The sequence below is a fragment of the Phlebotomus papatasi genome, chromosome 1 (genome assembly GCF_024763615.1).
Source record: "Phlebotomus papatasi isolate M1 chromosome 1, Ppap_2.1, whole genome shotgun sequence".
NCBI lineage: Eukaryota > Metazoa > Arthropoda > Insecta > Diptera > Psychodidae > Phlebotomus > Phlebotomus papatasi.
Window position 1 is genome coordinate 110,058,212 of NC_077222.1, and position 17,976 is coordinate 110,076,187.

At 39.0% G+C, this 17,976-nt stretch overlaps 4 protein-coding genes across 6 annotated transcripts in view; 3 read left to right on the top strand and 1 right to left on the bottom strand.

Moving 5' to 3' along the window:
• LOC129799249 (required for meiotic nuclear division protein 1 homolog) lies at positions 1-1,462 on the top strand. The gene is made up of 2 exons (XM_055842968.1): positions 1-1,129; positions 1,190-1,462. Exons 1-2 carry the CDS (start codon positions 158-160, stop codon positions 1,409-1,411), a joined length of 1,194 nt encoding a protein of 397 aa, XP_055698943.1. The 5' UTR covers positions 1-157; the 3' UTR covers positions 1,412-1,462.
• Position 1,463: 1 nt separating this feature from the next.
• Positions 1,464-6,400, top strand: LOC129799247 (chromatin-remodeling complex ATPase chain Iswi-like). The gene is made up of 4 exons (XM_055842963.1): positions 1,464-1,656; positions 1,721-1,866; positions 1,935-3,837; positions 5,846-6,400. The coding sequence occupies exons 1-4, from the start codon at positions 1,558-1,560 to the stop codon at positions 6,263-6,265; spliced, it is 2,568 nt and encodes an 855-aa protein (XP_055698938.1). The 5' UTR covers positions 1,464-1,557; the 3' UTR covers positions 6,266-6,400.
• Positions 6,401-6,542: 142 nt separating this feature from the next.
• Positions 6,543-11,878, top strand: LOC129799246 (chromatin-remodeling complex ATPase chain Iswi-like). Its single transcript, XM_055842962.1, has 4 exons — positions 6,543-6,738; positions 6,799-6,944; positions 7,019-8,939; positions 11,276-11,878. Exons 1-4 carry the CDS (start codon positions 6,631-6,633, stop codon positions 11,705-11,707), a joined length of 2,607 nt encoding a protein of 868 aa, XP_055698937.1. The 5' UTR covers positions 6,543-6,630; the 3' UTR covers positions 11,708-11,878.
• LOC129799248 (proton-coupled amino acid transporter-like protein CG1139) overlaps positions 11,730-17,976 on the bottom strand; it is a 41,368-nt gene continuing 35,121 nt past the window's right edge. For all 3 annotated transcript variants that reach the window (XM_055842965.1, XM_055842964.1, XM_055842966.1), the window contains 3 exons: positions 16,735-17,061; positions 15,086-15,298; positions 11,730-12,759 (listed from right to left, as the gene is read on the bottom strand). In XM_055842965.1, coding sequence (XP_055698940.1) covers positions 12,336-12,759; positions 15,086-15,298; positions 16,735-17,061 — 964 coding nt within the window. In that variant the 3' untranslated portion in view covers positions 11,730-12,335. The remainder of the gene's footprint in view (positions 12,760-15,085; positions 15,299-16,734; positions 17,062-17,976) is intronic.

A 17,976-nucleotide genomic window follows, 5' to 3' on the forward strand; every position in this document is an offset into this window, starting at 1 on the left:
GAAGTAGCCACTGGGTAATCCCTTCACATGTTTTTGTTACACCTGTAAATGACTTTCGTGACCAGAATTTCCCAGTGATTTTCATAGTGTTCCAAGAAGTTTTCTGTGCATCTATGCAGTGAAACTGACGAACTGAACATAGTAGAACCAGGATACAATGAATACAGTAAAATTCTTACTTACCAAGTGCGTAATTTCGGGCATTTCCACGGGCTTGCATCAGCCGGCCAGGATAGCCGTTGCTGGACAATTTGTGAGATTCTCCTCAACACTTGCACCCAAAGTCAGTTCACTGAAGATTCCCACTATCCGGGCGGGAAGTATTTTGGGAAGTAAGTCCATCGGCAACATCTCCACGCTGCAGATGAAGAAGAGGCCAGTGCGAAAGAAGCGTCCGGAAGAGGCAGAAGTGAGTGAGGATGGGCATTTCACCGTGACAGCTTATGCTACAGCTGAGGAGTATGATCTGGAGAAGCTTCTCAGTGGATTGGTGCAGCAGGAACTGTACGAACCGAAGAAATTCATCTGCACAGATGACAACGGAGTGGAACCGGATGTTCTCTATGTTTCGGCCAAATACCAAGTGGACAAGGAGCCGAGAGATATTTTTTTCTTCAGAGAAGGCACAGTGATCCTGTGGAACATTGGGGAGCTGGAATGCAGCAATGTCCTGTCTTTCCTGAAGCAGTACGAGCAGGATAGCTACGATGAGAATGTCGTGACGGGAGAGAGTGAGCAGATGGTTTACAATTATGTTTCCACAGAGCAGGCTTCAGCTCACCTAAAGCGAGGGCTATTCTTGCTGACGAGAGATGAAGACAGCTACCTGGAAAAGTACACATTTTCCAATGCAATGTCCCTGTCTGTGAAGCTGGGCATTTGGGAAGCATCCCTGGATAAATATATCGAATCAATTGCTTTCGTGACGGACAATCTTAAGCGAGGGACAAAGATTAAAATATCCAGGGCGGATATGTTGCGCAAAACCGGTGAATTATTTGCTCTGAGGCATCTGATCAATCTCAGTTCGGATCTCTTGGACACTCCGGACTTCTACTGGGACAGGGAACACCTTGAAAATCTCTATGCTCAGACTTGTGGGTACTTCAGTATATCCCGGAGAACAAAGGTAAATTGATTTTAAACTCATCCATCAACCGGAAATCCTGAGAATTCTGCAATCTTTCAGGTGATGAATGAGAAGCTGAATCATTGCGTGGAACTGGCTGATTTGATCACGTCAAATCTCAATGATGCACATCATATACGGCTGGAATGGATGATCATCATCCTGATTATGGTGGAAGTTGTCTTTGAGTTCATTCACTACTTTGAAAGGTACATGGCTGCCCAGGAAACTGAGGCTCTTCCTGCCGTTTCAGCAATTGAAGTTATCCAATCGGTAGAGTGACCATAACCTCAATTATTTCAATAAAGTTTTGGCGCCTTTTTTTCCTCAAAACCCCGTTTTTTCTGAACAAAGCCCTTTGGAAAATTTTGTTGAGTACCTGTGGATATGTTTTCTCTGTGATTTTTCCAGTGATTTTGTTTGTGAAAATGGCAGAGGGCGGGTTTGAGATCATACCGGATCCAGAGAATAAAGAAAATGAAGTGCCAATTGAGATGGGGCCCAGTGAAAAAGAGCTGAAAAGACTGGTAAGTAAATTGCACAATTTTTTCTATTGTTTCCTTGGGCACTGGAAAGCCTACTTGTGTTCAGGAAAAAGCCCAGACTACGGCTCTGTTCAATGAAAATGCCACCCGGAACATGGAGAGGCGCTTGGAGTACCTCATCAAAGAGTCTCAGCTGTATGATCATTTCATCACAAACAGCAAGAGACGCGAAGGAAGAAGCCCAGACAAAAAGTAAGGTTATCTAATGTGGGGCTTTCTCCCTGAAATTTTGGTCAAATTTAGGGGTTTATGTATTTCAGTATGGATCTTCCCAAACGGAAGGCCAGGGAAACCAATGAGTCTAAAGATGTTTTCAAATTCCATTCCACTCCGGACTTCATCCAGAATGGAGTAATGAGGGATTATCAGATAGAGGGACTCAATTGGATGATATCTCTTTATGAGAATGGAATCAGTGGGATTCTTGCCGATGAGATGGGGCTGGGAAAAACCCTGCAGACAATTTCATTCCTGGGCTACCTTAAGCATACCAAGGAGCTGTCCTCGAAACTGAAGTATCTTGTAGTTGTCCCCAAGTCGACCATGCAGAACTGGCTGAATGAGTTTAAACGCTGGTGCCCGACTATTAAAGTCTTGGCTCTTCAGGGGGAGAAATATGCCCGAAAGAGGCTGATCAAGACGGTCCTCAAGAGAAAGCAGTGGGATGTCCTTTTGACATCTTATCAGATGGTTTTCATAGAGTTCAATGCCTTACTGAAAACCAAGTATCACACAGTTATCCTGGATGAGGGCCATTCGATTAAAAATGAGGAAAGTCTGACAGCCCGGCAGATCAGGAAGGTCAAAACGAATCATAAGATGATCCTCACAGGAACTCCCATTCACAACAAAATCCACGAATTTTGGGCCTTGATGAACTTCCTCATGCCGGATATCTTCAACAGTGGAGAGGACTTTGACAGATGGTTCGAAGACATGGAAGTTCTCAACAATGCCGAACTGACGGACCGTCTGAAGGCAATAATAAAGCCCTTCCTCCTGCGCAGAATTAAGTCGGATGTGGAAAAGGGACTGAAACCCAAACAAGAACTTAAAATTTACGTAGGAATGACGGATATGCAGGAGGAGTGGTACAGAAAGGTCCTCCTAAAGGATGTCGAATTAATAAATGAACAAGGCTACAAATACAAGATGAAAATCGATTACCTTATCATGCATCTCCGGAAAGTCACAAATCATCCCTATCTCTTCGAAGGAGCCGAAGAAGGGCCACCATTCATCGAGGGGGATCACGTGATCGAGAATAGCGCGAAAATGGTTGTCCTGGACAAACTTCTGTCTAAATTTAAGGCTGAAGGATCCAGAGTTCTGATCTTCAGTCAAATGACTCGAATGCTAGACATTATCGAGGATTACTGTCAATACCGGAAATATTCCTATTCCCGCCTGGATGGTTCTTTGTTGGGGGATGATCGAACGAAGCAAATTGATGATTTCTCGAAGAGTGGCAGCGATAAATTTATCTTCCTCCTGTCCACTAGAGCTGGAGGCCTGGGAATCAATCTGGCGTCAGCAGACATTGTCATCCTCTACGACAGCGACTGGAATCCTCAGATGGATCTCCAAGCGATGGACAGAGCTCACAGGATTGGCCAGACCAAGCAGGTAAAAGTGTTCCGGCTGATAGTGGAAAAGTCCGTGGATGAGAGAATTGTGGAGTGTGCCGAGATGAAATTTGCCCTGGACCAGAAATTGATCAAAGGTAATCATGGTGCAAGGTCAAATATGCTAAAAAGAATCGTCACCATGGATATGGAACAACACATTCAAGGGAAGGCTGTGAAACTGGTGGATGAGGATCTGGACACTCTGCTGACGCGCTGTCAAGAAAGGCAGAAGAAGGAGGATGCAGAAAAAGCTGATGTGATGGTTCTAAAGCACAAATATGAAAGTCTCTACAAATTCAACGGGGAGGATTACAAGGAGAAGAAGAAAATTCACCAAGCAACGAAAATTGTAGAAGATATTCCTCGCTGGACCAGACGTGCTCGATCTCTAACTATTGGTCCTTCTCTGAATGCTAATATTCCTCAACTTCCTTTTTATGTTCAAACGTATTACGCCTTCTGGTTCTTTCCCAAACCTCTCCAAGATTACATTCAGAGAGAAAAGTACTTTTACATGAAGGCGAAGGGCATTCAGGTGAGTTGTAAGTTTGGAATAACTCAGCTCGAAAAATTTGGTTAATTATGCTAACCTCGTCGCTACATATTCCGTCCGTTCTCCGTTCTTGATCTTGCGATATTGCTTCCTCTTTTTCTTTTATTATTTATTTACCTAAAATTGGGTGATTATTAATATCCCAGTCTCGTTGTCAATCCCAGGATTACATGGAGTTCGAAATGCACGTGTGTGTTCTGTTCTGTTTGGATTTTGTTCCAAGGACAAAATTGACATTTCCTTTTCCCGACTGAACTTACGACCTTTTCTCGAAACCCGGCAAACCTCATACAGTACCAATTTCTTTATTTCCTTAGGGGAAGTGCTGATAATTTTGGACAGCTTTTAATTTTGGACACTGAGGGTAGAATTGGACACTGAAAATAAATTGATCAAAATTATGGATTTTTATTCCAATATTTGATAAATAATGAATTTTATCTAAATATTTGTTATTTTTGAGTTAAAATTGTGAGCAGTTTCTTACGAGAAATATGACAGAACTTCGTGTTTACTTCAGTGTTTTTTAGCTGTTGCAGAGCACTAACAATTTTTTCTCGTTTTTTTTTTAGTGATATTATTTTATTAAATATTCATTGAATAATGTGTTAATTCACGTTAATAGTGATTTGTACATTTGACCTGAAGTGAGATTTGCTTTGTGAATTATGTTTTTTGTCTGAAAAATAGACAATGAAAAGTGATACTTGCTATTTTGTAACAGGTGTATTTTTCTCGAAATTTTGTAAAGTTTTAGCTTTTGTGATAACTATGTAGTAGAAATACCTGAAGAAACAAAGAAGCATCATCTCTATGCACGAGATGTAGTGAGAAAAACCTTGAAAGGCTCCCGAAAAGGCCAGGGAATGCGCGAATCCGCGCGCACTTGGAATGCCAAAGTCATCTCACTTTAATGAATTATATGGAAAGCCTGCTAAGATAGGCTCTTGAAATGGAGAACAATGGGAATCCTATATTCGAGGCTGATTATTAGTTGTCCAAAATTACAAGCAATGTGTCCAAAATTAGATTCAAAGTATTCTCTACAATCAAATAATTTTTAAACGTATTAAGATTAATTTTACTAAAAGAAAAGACGACAAATAGCTTGTCAAGTTTCCAAACAACATTTCTGAAAAGACAGTAACAAAAACTTGAATTTCTATTGAGAAATATTGCACTTAAAAGTTAGAACATTGGTGCTTATTTGCACCCTCCTGCCCCAATTATGAGCACTTCTCCTAGTGACCTGGTGGTTTTTGACGTTAGCTCGCTGTGCGAATGTCGAGGAACGTCCAGCCTCTACTCTACATAAATAACTATAAAGCTAGGGAGAAGAAGATATCACAGTACCGCCACGTTTTTGATTTTAAAGTAACATTTCGAAAAGTACCAAACACACCCAATTGTAAGATCATTTTCACCCATCACCACAGACTATGGTGCTATTCTCTGAACGGCAAATTTGATTTAAAAAAAAATCCCCGCTTAAATCATATCTTTTTGTGCGAATGAGCTTACTTCGGCTATTAAAGCGATGGAAAACAGGAAGGCTGCAAGCATTAATGCATTTTTACAGGTTAAAGACAAAGATCAGCCTGCGTCTATTTGAACTCATAATCCTCATTAATTTAATTTAATCCTTAAGTCGATGGCAGTGTTTATCTACTAAGGGTTATCAGTGGGTTTATGTCTGATACCCAGTCCTTACCATTAATGAATCTTTGAATAAATCTTTAAATTACATTGTGGGAAGTTAAAAGGAATCCTAAAAAATCATAATTCCGACTCTTTTGTGGAGTTTGTTTTAGTCGAATTGGATAAAAAACAAATTAGGATCAGACCGATCAGACACATTGGTTATCACAAAATAATAATTAAGACCCTACTTCAAAAGCATAATTTATTAAATTTTATCTATTCCTAAATTTACTATTTATTATTTATTAAATTTTATCTACTTCTTTTGCAAACTTTTATAAACTTTCAGTCATTCGACTTGAAGGAGAAAGAAGCAATAGATTCGGCAACGCCTTTGACGGATCAAGAACGTGTAGAGTACGAGGAACTCCTGAAGAATTCCTTCAAAGATTGGACTGTAAATCACTTTGAAGAATTCATAAGAGCTTCAGCTAAATTTGGGAGGGACAATATTGAAAAGATCCGTGATTATATGAGATTACAAGTCCTCAACAATCAATTGGAGGATTATTGCAAGGTATTCTGGGAGAGATACAGGGAGATACCGAATTATCAGAAATACATTCAGATCATTGAAGATGGTGAGTCTCGGCTCAATAAGGAGTCTCCACCGATGAAGAGGACGTTCAAGGGCATTTCTGTTGGGGATGAAGATGCAGATGAGATGCTGGTGGATTCTCCTTCTACAAAATATTTCAAAAATTCCTGATGCGATTTAATCTTCTCCATCTTTGTTTTTTTCTAATTTTTTCTAATTGTTTTGTTACCATTAATTTGATATTTTCTTTAAGGCAACATCTCTGTGTGATCTAATTTATAAAATAAAAAAATTAAAAAAAGGCAAGTTGGACTTGGTATTCTACAACTACTTTAACTGGATTTGCCCCGTACTCCTCTAAAAATCGGTACGCTTACCGGTAGAGTGACCATAACCTCAATTATTTTAATACTTTTGGCGCCTTTTCCTCAAATCGGTTTTCTAGACGTAGCATTCCGGCCGGGGAGTTTTGTTGATTAGCTGCGAATGTCCTGTCAGTGAATTTTGTGAGCTTCCCAGTGATTTTGTGCGTGAAAATGGCTGAAGGAGGTACGGAGAGCCTCCCAAGTTCGGAGGACAAGGAGAATAATGTGGAAAATGTGCCAATTGAGATGGGGCCCAGTGAAAGAGAGCTGAATAGACTGGTAAGTAATTTTACAATTTTTCTATTGTTTCCCGGCTCTGAAAAGCCTGATTTTGTTCAGGAAAAAGCCCAGACTACGGCTCTGTTCAATGAAAATGCCACCCGGAACATGGAGAGGCGCTTGGAGTACCTCATCAAAGAGTCTCAGCTGTATGATCATTTCATCACAAACAGCAAGAGACGAGAAGGCAGAGGCTCTCAAAAAAAGTAAGGTTATGTCTATGGGGCTCTTTCAGGGATTTTTTTAAAAAAGAGGAATTTTTGGGGCTATTTTCTTTCAGTAAGAAATTTGTCAAGGGGAAAGAGGGGAAAGCTCATAAAGCCGGGGAGAATAGTCAGGCTAAAGACGTGTTTAAATTCTATTCCACTCCGGACTTTATCCAGAATGGAGTGATGCGGGATTATCAGATAGAGGGACTCAATTGGATGATATCTCTTTATGAGAATGGTATCAGTGGGATTCTTGCCGATGAGATGGGGCTGGGAAAAACCCTGCAGACAATTTCATTCCTGGGTTACCTTAAGCATACCAAGGAGCTGTCCTCGAAGCTGAAGTATCTTGTAGTTGTCCCCAAGTCGACCATGCAGAACTGGCTGAATGAGTTTAAACGCTGGTGCCCGACTATTAAAGTCTTGGCTCTTCAGGGGGAGAAATATGCCCGAAAGAGGCTGATCAAGACGGTCCTCAAGAGAAAGCAGTGGGATGTCCTTTTGACATCTTATCAGATGGTTTTCATAGAGTTTAATGCCTTACTGAAAACCAAGTATCACACAATTATCCTGGATGAGGGTCATTCGATTAAAAATGAGCAAAGTCTGACAGCCCGGCAGATCAGGAAGGTCAAAACGAATCATAAGATGATCCTCACAGGAACTCCCATTCACAACAAAGTCCACGAATTTTGGGCCTTGATGAACTTCCTCATGCCGGACATCTTCAACAGTGGAGAGGACTTTGACAGATGGTTCGAAGACATGGAAGTCCTCAACAATGCTGAACTGACGGATCGTCTAAAGGCCATAATAAAGCCCTTCCTGCTGCGCAGAATAAAATCGGATGTGGAGAAGCAGCTGCTGCCGAAGCAGGAGCTCAAAGTTTATGTAGGCATGACGGATATGCAGGAGGAGTGGTACAGAAAGGTCCTCCTAAAGGATGTCGAATTAATAAATGAACAAGGCTACAAGTACAAGATGAAAATCGATTGCCTTATCATGCATCTCCGGAAAGTCACAAATCATCCCTATCTCTTCGAAGGAGCCGAAGAGGGACCACCATTCATCGAGGGGGATCACGTGATTGAGAATAGCGCGAAAATGGTTGTCCTGGACAAACTTCTGTCTAAATTTAAGGCTGAAGGATCAAGAGTTCTGATCTTCAGTCAAATGACTCGAATGCTAGACATTATCGAGGATTACTGTCAATACCGGAAATATTCCTATTCCCGCCTGGATGGTTCTTTGTTGGGGGATGATCGAACGAAGCAAATTGATGATTTCTCGAAGAGTGGCAGCGATAAATTTATCTTCCTCCTGTCCACCAGAGCTGGAGGCCTGGGAATCAATCTGGCCTCAGCAGACATCGTCATCCTCTACGACAGTGACTGGAATCCGCAGATGGATCTCCAAGCGATGGACAGAGCTCACAGGATTGGCCAGACCAAACAGGTAAAAGTGTTCCGGCTGATAGTGGAGAAGTCCGTGGATGAGAGAATTGTAGAATGTGCCGAGATGAAATTTGCCCTGGACCAGAAATTGATCAAAGGAAATCATGGTGCAAGGTCAAATATGCTAAAAAGAATCGTCACCATGGATATGGAACAACACATTCAAGGGAAGGCTGTGAAACTGGTGGATGAGGATCTGGACACTCTCCTGACGCGCTGTCAAGAAAGGCAGAAGAAGGAGGATGCAGAAAAAGCAGATGTGATGGTTCTAAAGCACAAATACGAGAGTCTCTACAAGTTCGACGGAGAGGATTACAAGGAGAAGCAGGAACAAATGCGTCAGAAAGTTCAGAACCAGACTGAAGATATTCCTCGCTGGACCAGACGGGCTCGAGCTGCTGGTCCTGCTTCTGGTCCATCTCTGGACGACCAACCATTCTATCTTCAGAAGTACTACGCCTTCTGGTTCTTTTCCAAGCCTCTCTTCGCATTCATTCAGAAAGAGAAGCTATTCTACATGAAAATTAAGGGCATTCAGGTGAGTTGCAAGGATTTTTACCATTTGGCCTTGTTTCAGAGATAAATTTTTCCGTGAAAATGAGTTATGGAAATTTGATGGAAACGGAAATTCGAATTGGTATGGATTCTTGTTTATCCTATCTTCTAAATCCTACTAAAGTTTCATTTCTTTCGAATCGAGCTCATACTTTGCCGAAATATATCTTGGAGATCCCTGAAATTGGAAGATGCCAGCTTGGTGGGTAGCCTGACACTTAGGACCGGTAATATTAAAGGAAAAACATTTCTTTATGGATCCGGCACACCTTTTAGATGCCAAGAGGTAATGATTAATAGAAGCAGTTGGAGGCATTAGTATTACAAGGCGAGAGCTGAAATTCGTAGAACCTCGTAAAACTGACTTAAGCGAAAGTATTTGCCAAGGATGTTTTCATTAATCAAGAACGAAAGTTAGAGGATCGAAGGCAATCAGATACCGCCCTAGTTCTAACCAAAAACAATGCCAGCTTGCAATTGAATATAGCTACTTATTTCAGGCTCATTGAGTCGCTTTCCGGAAAACCAAAGCTTTTGGCCCCGGGAGAAGTGTGGTTGTAAAGTTGAAACTTAAAGGAATTGACGAAAATGTTACCAGATCCGAACATAAATGAGTAAGACACCTTTTAGATCAGGAAAATTTCATAAAGTAAAAATTCACTTCTATTCCTCAAAAGATTTGCATAAGCCTATCCCACTCTCTTGGTCTCAAAATTGTACTGAACTAAATTAAATGTGGTGTGATGTTCAAGAGAAGAAGAAGAGTGAGAAAGAGTAGGATAGACTAAATGCAAACAATTTGAAATGGATCAGGAAAATTTCGCAAATCAAAATTCGCATTGCTTTCTTTTTCGAGCGTTCTGTATATATCTGTTCTATTCTTTCGCACTCTTCTTCTTTCGAACGTCACAACAAATTCAATTTAGCTTAATCAAATTTGTGTGGGATAGATATTATGAAAAAATTCTGAGGAAGAAAATGATGGGAATTTTGATTTTATGAAACTTTCCTAATCTAAAAGATGTTTCAGGTGCAGAAATCTGTAATTTCGATCAATAATAATATTAAATCCAATTTTGTCAGGGAGAATTCTATGACCAAAAATATCGAATTTGTTCAATGATGGTTTCGGCAAAACTGTTAGATCAGTTAAGTTTCGTGAAATTAAAATTCACATCCTTTTCCCTCTGGAAAATTTTGCTTATGTCCTGTCAATCTCACTCTGTCCCACTCAAAAATGGATTGAACTAAATTTCATTTGGCGTTATGTTCAAAAGAGGAAGAGGAATGCTCATGAGGGGTAAACATTTTCTTGATCTAAAATGTGTGCCGAGGCTTAAAATTCAATTTTGGTCTGTTATGCCTCTGACACACCTTTCAAATCAGGAAAATTTCGTGAAACCAAAATTTACATCCCTTTCTCTAACAAACGATTCTCATGTATCTATGCCCTATCGCATTCAAAAATAGATTAAACTCAATTGAACTTTGAATTGAACATTATTCAATTGAATAATGTTCAAAAGAAAAAGAGAACATTCTAAAAGACTGGAATAGACACATTCAAAACGTTCGAGAAAGAAAGGAATTCTAATTTCGATTACATGAAATTTTCCTGATCTAAAAGATGTGCCAAATCCATTATCAATTAAATTCTGATAAAGAAAACGTTTTTGTTTTTTAATCAAAATCCTGATTTCAATTAATATGAAAATCGATTTTGGTTAGAAACAGTATTAAATTTGTGCAGTAAACTTATATTTTGGTCAATAATAAGATACAATAGTGAGCATTCCATTCGAGCTTTCGCTTCGGACTGAAAAAGGTCGAGACTGACGCAGGCAGACTGAGAAATGCTTGGAATTTGAGCCGAAAGCTTTGGAAATAAATCGTCTTTTTTTTAAGCTACCCCATCCCCGACGCTCATCGGTTTCCTATTATTGAACTTACGTTGTATGTACAACTTTTCTCTCCAACGACTTCTGTTACTCCCGGTGTTTTTCACCAAGATGACTGTTTCACATTGTTTGTCACATTAATTCGCCTAATGCCACAAGCTTATCTAGCCAAGCTCAAAATGGCTGTTTGATAGCAGATCCCTTCAGCCTCATAATTACTATTTCCGGTTCTAGGTGATAAAATGTCATATTCTAGAATCGCAAATGACAGGTTCCACAAAGTAACCTCGTAGAAAAAAAATATATCAGCCTCGTAGGATTAACGCTAGGGGCGCTTAGGATGCCAAAATCAATTTCCATAACTCATAACCTCAAATATATCGTCTCTACCGGTTAACCGGATAAAATAACAAATTTCTAGGGACGCAATGCGAATGAGAGAACAGCGATTGAATCGGCAAAGTGTTTGACTCATACAGAGCGTCTGGAGTACGAGAAACTCCTAAGGTCTTCTTTTAAGGATTGGACCGTAACTCACTTTGAAAAATTCATAAAAGCTTCAGCTAAATTTGGGAGGAACGAAATTGATAAGATCCGTGATTATATGAGAGTACAAGTCCTCAACAATCAATTGGAGGATTATGCTAAGGTATTCTGGGAGAGGTACAAGGAGATACCGAACTACCAGAAATACATTAAGATCGTTGAAGACGGTGAGGCTCGACTCAATGGGACTCAGCCGATAAAGAGGACTGTGGAGATCTCGTCTGATGATGATGATGTCGTACTGGTAAGTCCTCCGCCCGCAAAAATTCAACGAACTGATGCGATTGAGACAATTGATCTTACTTAAAATTCAGCAATATCCAAAATTATTGCAATTATTCATTTATAAATTTTATTTTCATGAATTCAAAAATTTGTCACTATCTCATCACTTTGTGTTCTCATTCTCAAAAAATTTCACTTAAAGCTATTCCATTTTTTTTGTATTCTATAAATTAAATTAAAAATTACAAAAAAATCTAGTATTTTTTTCTTAAGGATAATAACAAAGGTTTTGAAAAAACGGTCACTTTATAAAAGTTTTTCTTACAATACATTCTCCTGTTTTTTTTTTTATTATTATTTTTATTATTAAATATGTACACAACAGTGACGCTCAATGGCGTCATTTAAGTCCTGTATTTTTTCGGGGAAGGCTGTTCTTTTAGTCCTTAGGAGGATTTTATGGAGTCTGCACAATAACTTTTGTCTTGTAAACATATTTTTGAAATTGAAAATGAACGAATTCCGTTGGAAATGTCAAAAGTGTCAAACACATGTTTACAAGTTTGACATTTCTTCTGTGCACAAATTTTCAAAAATTTAGTTTAGAAACATGTTTACACAACTTAAGTGATTGCGCGTAGGCCATTAGTCTGGGGTAGGTTTATTTTGAGTTTGACTCTAGCCTAGCTCTCTAGGCTAGATTTGAGGCTCTAGTGTTCCTCACCTCGGTAGATTTCAACAATTTCCGAAATACTGACAATTGATCCGGAAACAAGGGCAAAAATGGCAAAAATTCCGACAATAATGTTCTTAACGAGGATTAGTTTTAAGGGTCCAAGGTTGTCTGGCCACTTGAAGATGGTCTCGACGACAGCTGGAACCAAAAGTCCGAGTGTGGAGAAGAACAGAGCACCCACGAGACCGATGAAGGGCTCAAGATTGGGTACAGCAGCTGCAACAGCTGAGCAAATTAAGATGATTCCTGTGCGAATGGCAATCTGAGAGATGTTGTGCTTCTCTTTGGGGATCCTGTGCTCCAGCTTTCGCCACAGAATGTCCATGGGGACGTAAAACTGAAGGCCAAAGGTGAACAGAATGGCCAAAGCGATGAGAATTTGAGCTGTTTGAGCGAGTCTGTGGGAAAGAAACATAGAAAATTTGAAAGACCCAATTCCAAACGGGCAAACGGTTGTAGATATCAACTTAGAGGCCCTCCTCAGCTTAGATGCATCTAACTAAAATCTCATAGATGGAGCTTAGTAAGATCGAAAATAAGAAACACTTCATAAAGGTATTTACCTAGACCTAATGTTCTTAATCAGTAAACTAAGTTTTGAGTAATACAATCAATGCTAAAATGGTGTAGAATCAATTGAATGAAGTAGTAGAACTAATCCCATTCACGTCTTTTGAAAATCAACTTCTGAATGATATAGAATTAATTTCAAAATCAATTTTTAAATAAAATAAATTTAAAGATTTAAATAAAATCAATCGCAAAATGATACTGAGTTCGAAATTTGCTTGAAAAACAATTGGAATTGAAGTCAGTCAATGCCACAACTTGATAGAATCAATCCCAAAATGTTATTGAATTTGATTGCGAGATGGGATTGAAGTCCTTTTAATCTCACATAGAATCAATCAATCCCAAAGCGGTATCAGACTCCATTGTAAGATGGAATTGGAGCTCTTTCAATCCCACAACTTAATGGAATCAATCCCAAAACGGTATTAGGTTGCATTACAACATGGAAATGAATCCCTTTCAGTCCCACAATGGGATAGAGTCAATCCCAAAGTGTTTTATTGAAAAATGTTGTTACAAAATGGAATTGGACCTATTTCAATCCCACAATGGGACAGATTGAATCAATACCAAAACGTTCTTGTGTATAATTAGAAAATGGGATTGGAGCTCTTTCAATCCCACAACTCGATAGAAGCAATCCCAAAACGTTAATGGGTTGCATTACAACATGAGATTGAATACTTTTCGATCCCACAATACGATATAAAGCCAATAGCAAAATTTTATTACAAAATGGAATTGAAAGTGTTCGATAAGGGCACCTTCAATTCCATCAATTACACAATGTTATTGAGTTCCATTACAAAATAGGATTGCTGGATTGGAGCTGTTTGAATCCCACAACGAACGGCGTCAATACCAAAATGTTAATGAATTCTATTGCAAATTTAGATTGAAGTCCTTTCAATCTCACAATTGGGTTAGAATCAATCAATCCCAAAATGTTATTCGTCTAAATTACAATATGCGATTGAAGCTCTTTTAATCCCAGAATGAGACAGAATCAATCATAAAATGTTATTTAATTCAATTTCAAAATGGAATTAATGCTATTTGTGCTATTTCAATCCCACAATGGATAGAGTTAATCCCAGAATGTTATTACAAAGTGGAATTGGAACAAGGGGAGAGATTGAATCAATCCCACAACGTTATTGGGTTCCATTGCAAGATGAGATTGAAGCCCTTTGGATCCCATAATTTGATAATAACAATCCCAAAACGTTATTGGTTTCCATTACAAGATGAAATGGGACCTGTTACAGTCCCACATATTGATAAGAGTCAATCCCAAAATGGGATTAAACTCTATTATAAAATGAAGTTGAAATCCTTTAAATTCTACGATAAGATAGTCAGTCCCAAAATGTCATTATATTTGATTTGAAGATGGGATTGAAGTTCGTTCAATCCCACAATCGGATAGAATTAATCAATATCAAAACGTTATTGGGTTCCATTACGAGATGGGATTGGAGCTCTTTCAATCTCACAACTCGATAGAGTCAATCCCAAAACGTTAGTTGTTTCCATTGCAGCATGGAATTGTCAATCTCATCAATCCCACAATGGAGCATAATCAATCCCAAAATGTTGTTTAATTCAATTTCAAAAAGAAATTGGAGCCATATAATTATTACAGTGGATAGAACCAATCCAAAATGTTATTACAAAATGGATTTGGATCTGTTTCAATCCCACAATGGGACAGATTCAATCAATCCCAGAAAGTTTTTGGATACCATTACAAAATGGGATTGGAGCTCTTTCAATCCTGCAATGGGACAGATTTAATCAATCCCAAAACGTTATTGGGTACCATTACTAAATGGGATTGGACTCATTTCAATCCCAGAATGTTATTTAATTCAATTGCAATGTGGGATTGAATTCCTTTCAATCCTACAATCCCACCATGATATTTAATTCAATTAGAATGTGGGATTGGAGCTCCATCAGTCCCACAATGGGATATTCTTAATCTTATTCTTACCACCTTATTCTTCTTAATGGGATTGAAGTCCCTTGAATACCAAAAATAGATCTGACCAAATTGACCAAAGTTTATCGAATTCTGCAAATTATTACTAAGCCCTTTTGAGTGATTAATCTAATCCCAAATTGAGTATAGTTTTGCAAAATACTTACGGTTCTGTCTGGGGCAAATTCAGCGTTATACTGCCCTCAACAATATCACCAAATCGTACGTAGCCAAAGAATCCCATCACAGCGTACAGGACAATCACAGTTATCATAGCAGTGTTCAGGACTCCTGGACAGCCAAGGAAATGCTGGGGTTTCTTCATGGAATTCTCCACTGGCATCACAACGCCAATTCCTTCCATTGCAAAGATCACAGTGCTGCAGAAGAGATTTCACACAGTATTAGAGCCAAGAAAAAAAAAGAGCACTCTCAATAAGGCTTCTAGAGCCATATCCAATTATTCAATAATATCGCCTTCATGGTCAATATGTCAATGGGCGAATGGGATTTCTTCGGTGAAAAGCAACATAAAATGCTTCGGATCAGTACTTTTCCATTCATTTATAATTCACAGGCCGAGATGTGATCGAGATCATTTCTTCACTATCATTTTCTTAATGTTGCACTCTTAATTCGTTAAAGTGTTGCACAGTATCGGTTTTTTCTGCATTTCAAATACTCTTGCGATTTCTATGTACATTGCATTACAATGTTGCAAGGGACTGAATTAATTGGATTTTATCTAAGCATGACAGAAAGCTTTAGAACATTGATGAGTTTTTAATTTAGAAATAGGCAGTATTTCCCTGTTCGTCTTTTGCCTGGAAATTTGTCATGTTTTAATGATCATTAATATTTATAGAATTTTTCGCTAAAACTACGTCAATTGATTTGTTGAAAAAGGTACTAAGGTAAATTGGTTTGTGTCTTGGTGTTGCAATTCTTTATTGTTTTATTGTTAATGATCTTAGAACAGATATACAGCGATATATAAAATTCAGAAGTCGAGTTATGTCAAGAAAGGGGTAGCAAGGCGTCCCAGGCTTTGCAAAGTGTTCGAACTCGTGATTTCGATGCTATCCCTCAAAAGTACTTTGGCATCATTTACTGTTTACCGGTCCTCAACCGATTTAAATCGATTCAAAATTTACTCAAAAGATCCCCCGAAATAGTTTTAAGAGTAATGGAGTTGATTTTCTGAAGAAAATTACTTATCGGTTCATTACCGGTTCAGAACCGATTTGAACCGATTTATAAATCACTTGAAACATTGCCCAAAATACACATCTGAAGTAATGTAATTGAATTTCGAATAAAAATTAATTATCGGTTATGAACCGGTTCATTACCGATTCAAGACTGATTGGAACCGGTGCAGTTTTATCGGGTATTTCAAAACCTTTTCAACGAGCCCAAACCATACCATTTGGTTGAGTAATACGCTTTCTAGAGCCTTTTTAACTTTTGACCTTGAATAACCGTTATTAGAAATGATTCAACCAAATGATCGCCCGATACTTCAGGAAGATGTTCGGGTTTGATCCCAAAGCGATTCAAGACAAGGTTCTGAATTTGATTCACCCACCTTGTCCTAGGTCTGCCCTGGGTTCGAGGTCTGGCGAATCTTGTACATAATGCCACCTTTATTAAATTCAAACTTGTCAAATTCAGTTGCTAACGGTTTCCAAAAAGGGCGTGGCTTAAAGTTAGCCTTAATTAGAACTTTTAAAAAAATCTCGTTCGTGATAGTGAGACCCAAAAGAGGAATATAGCACAGATTGAGGGAAATGTAAAATAAAAACTTTTGTCATACCTGAAGAAGAGTGGCAGCTGGCCAAAGCTAGAGAAGAGTGGTTTATCGTGAAATTCGAGCTCCACGTTGAACATGTAGTAGAGAGTGACGGCAAAGGTGACGATGATGAAGAGATTAGCGATGGCAGAGAAGGGTACAAGGTACTTAAGTATCCTGATTTGTCCCATGATCAAGACTGGAATGAAGATTAGTGCAATGTAGATGCGAACGTCCCAGTCGAGCTCTAGCTCAAAATTGATGACTTTGGCGAAGGACGTCGCGATGAAGACAATGTAGACACAGGCAGCACTATAGTACGTCGCCATGAGTGCGTAGTCGACAAAGAGTCTGCAAGAGAGATTCACGTGAATGAAATGATTGCGTCAGCTTGCATTCCAGTGTGTCACTTAATCGGAACGACATTCAGTGCGGTCAGAGGCTTTTTGTCGCCAATTTTGCGCACCTTTTCTTACTGCCCTCACACCCACAATTCACTTTTTTTTTTGTATTCAGCATGAATTGATGCGGAACATCCCCAGAGGGGCTCATCATTCTAACAAGAATAGCTCGTATCCCATTTATGAAATCTGGCTTATTTATTGATACTCTGTCTTGGAGGGTTTGAGGCTTCGCACACACTCTGACTTCGAACACTTTATATTTTTCCCATATTCCTTTAGGGAATTTGACCTATTTTGGAAAAATATGAAATGTTCGAAGCCTAAGAGGCTTCTACAAGTGAAAACCAGGAACTCGGACCACTTGTTTATGCTCTTTAATTCTACGTTATTTAACCAATGCTTCGATCCTAGATGGGATCTTCCTTAGGCCATCAAAATACCAAGGAATTGACACGAAGAACCGTACTTTCCTATTCTTACTCTGTGTGATTGACAATTGTTCTCCTTGGTGTGCCCTAAAGAAGATCCTAATCAGGATCGAAACGTTAGCTAAATAAAGGAGAATTGCAGAGCATAAACTAGATCAAATTCCCGCCTTTGTGTTCTTTGCTACGTTAAATGATTCAAATGTAGGGGAAAATGCCCAGTTTAGTCATTACGAAGCCTGGTATCGTACGAAGCATGGGCACTTTCCCTTTTGTCTCGGAGGTTGAATTCAACGCTGAGACAGCGATGGCAGCATAGAAAGGAGATAAAATATAAAATAAGATTTTAATTATCCCAAAACTATGTTTTGTGGATGCGTCTGCCGCCGTCTTACCATTACCGGCCTCACCAGGTAAATGCCTGACACCCTGAGTCA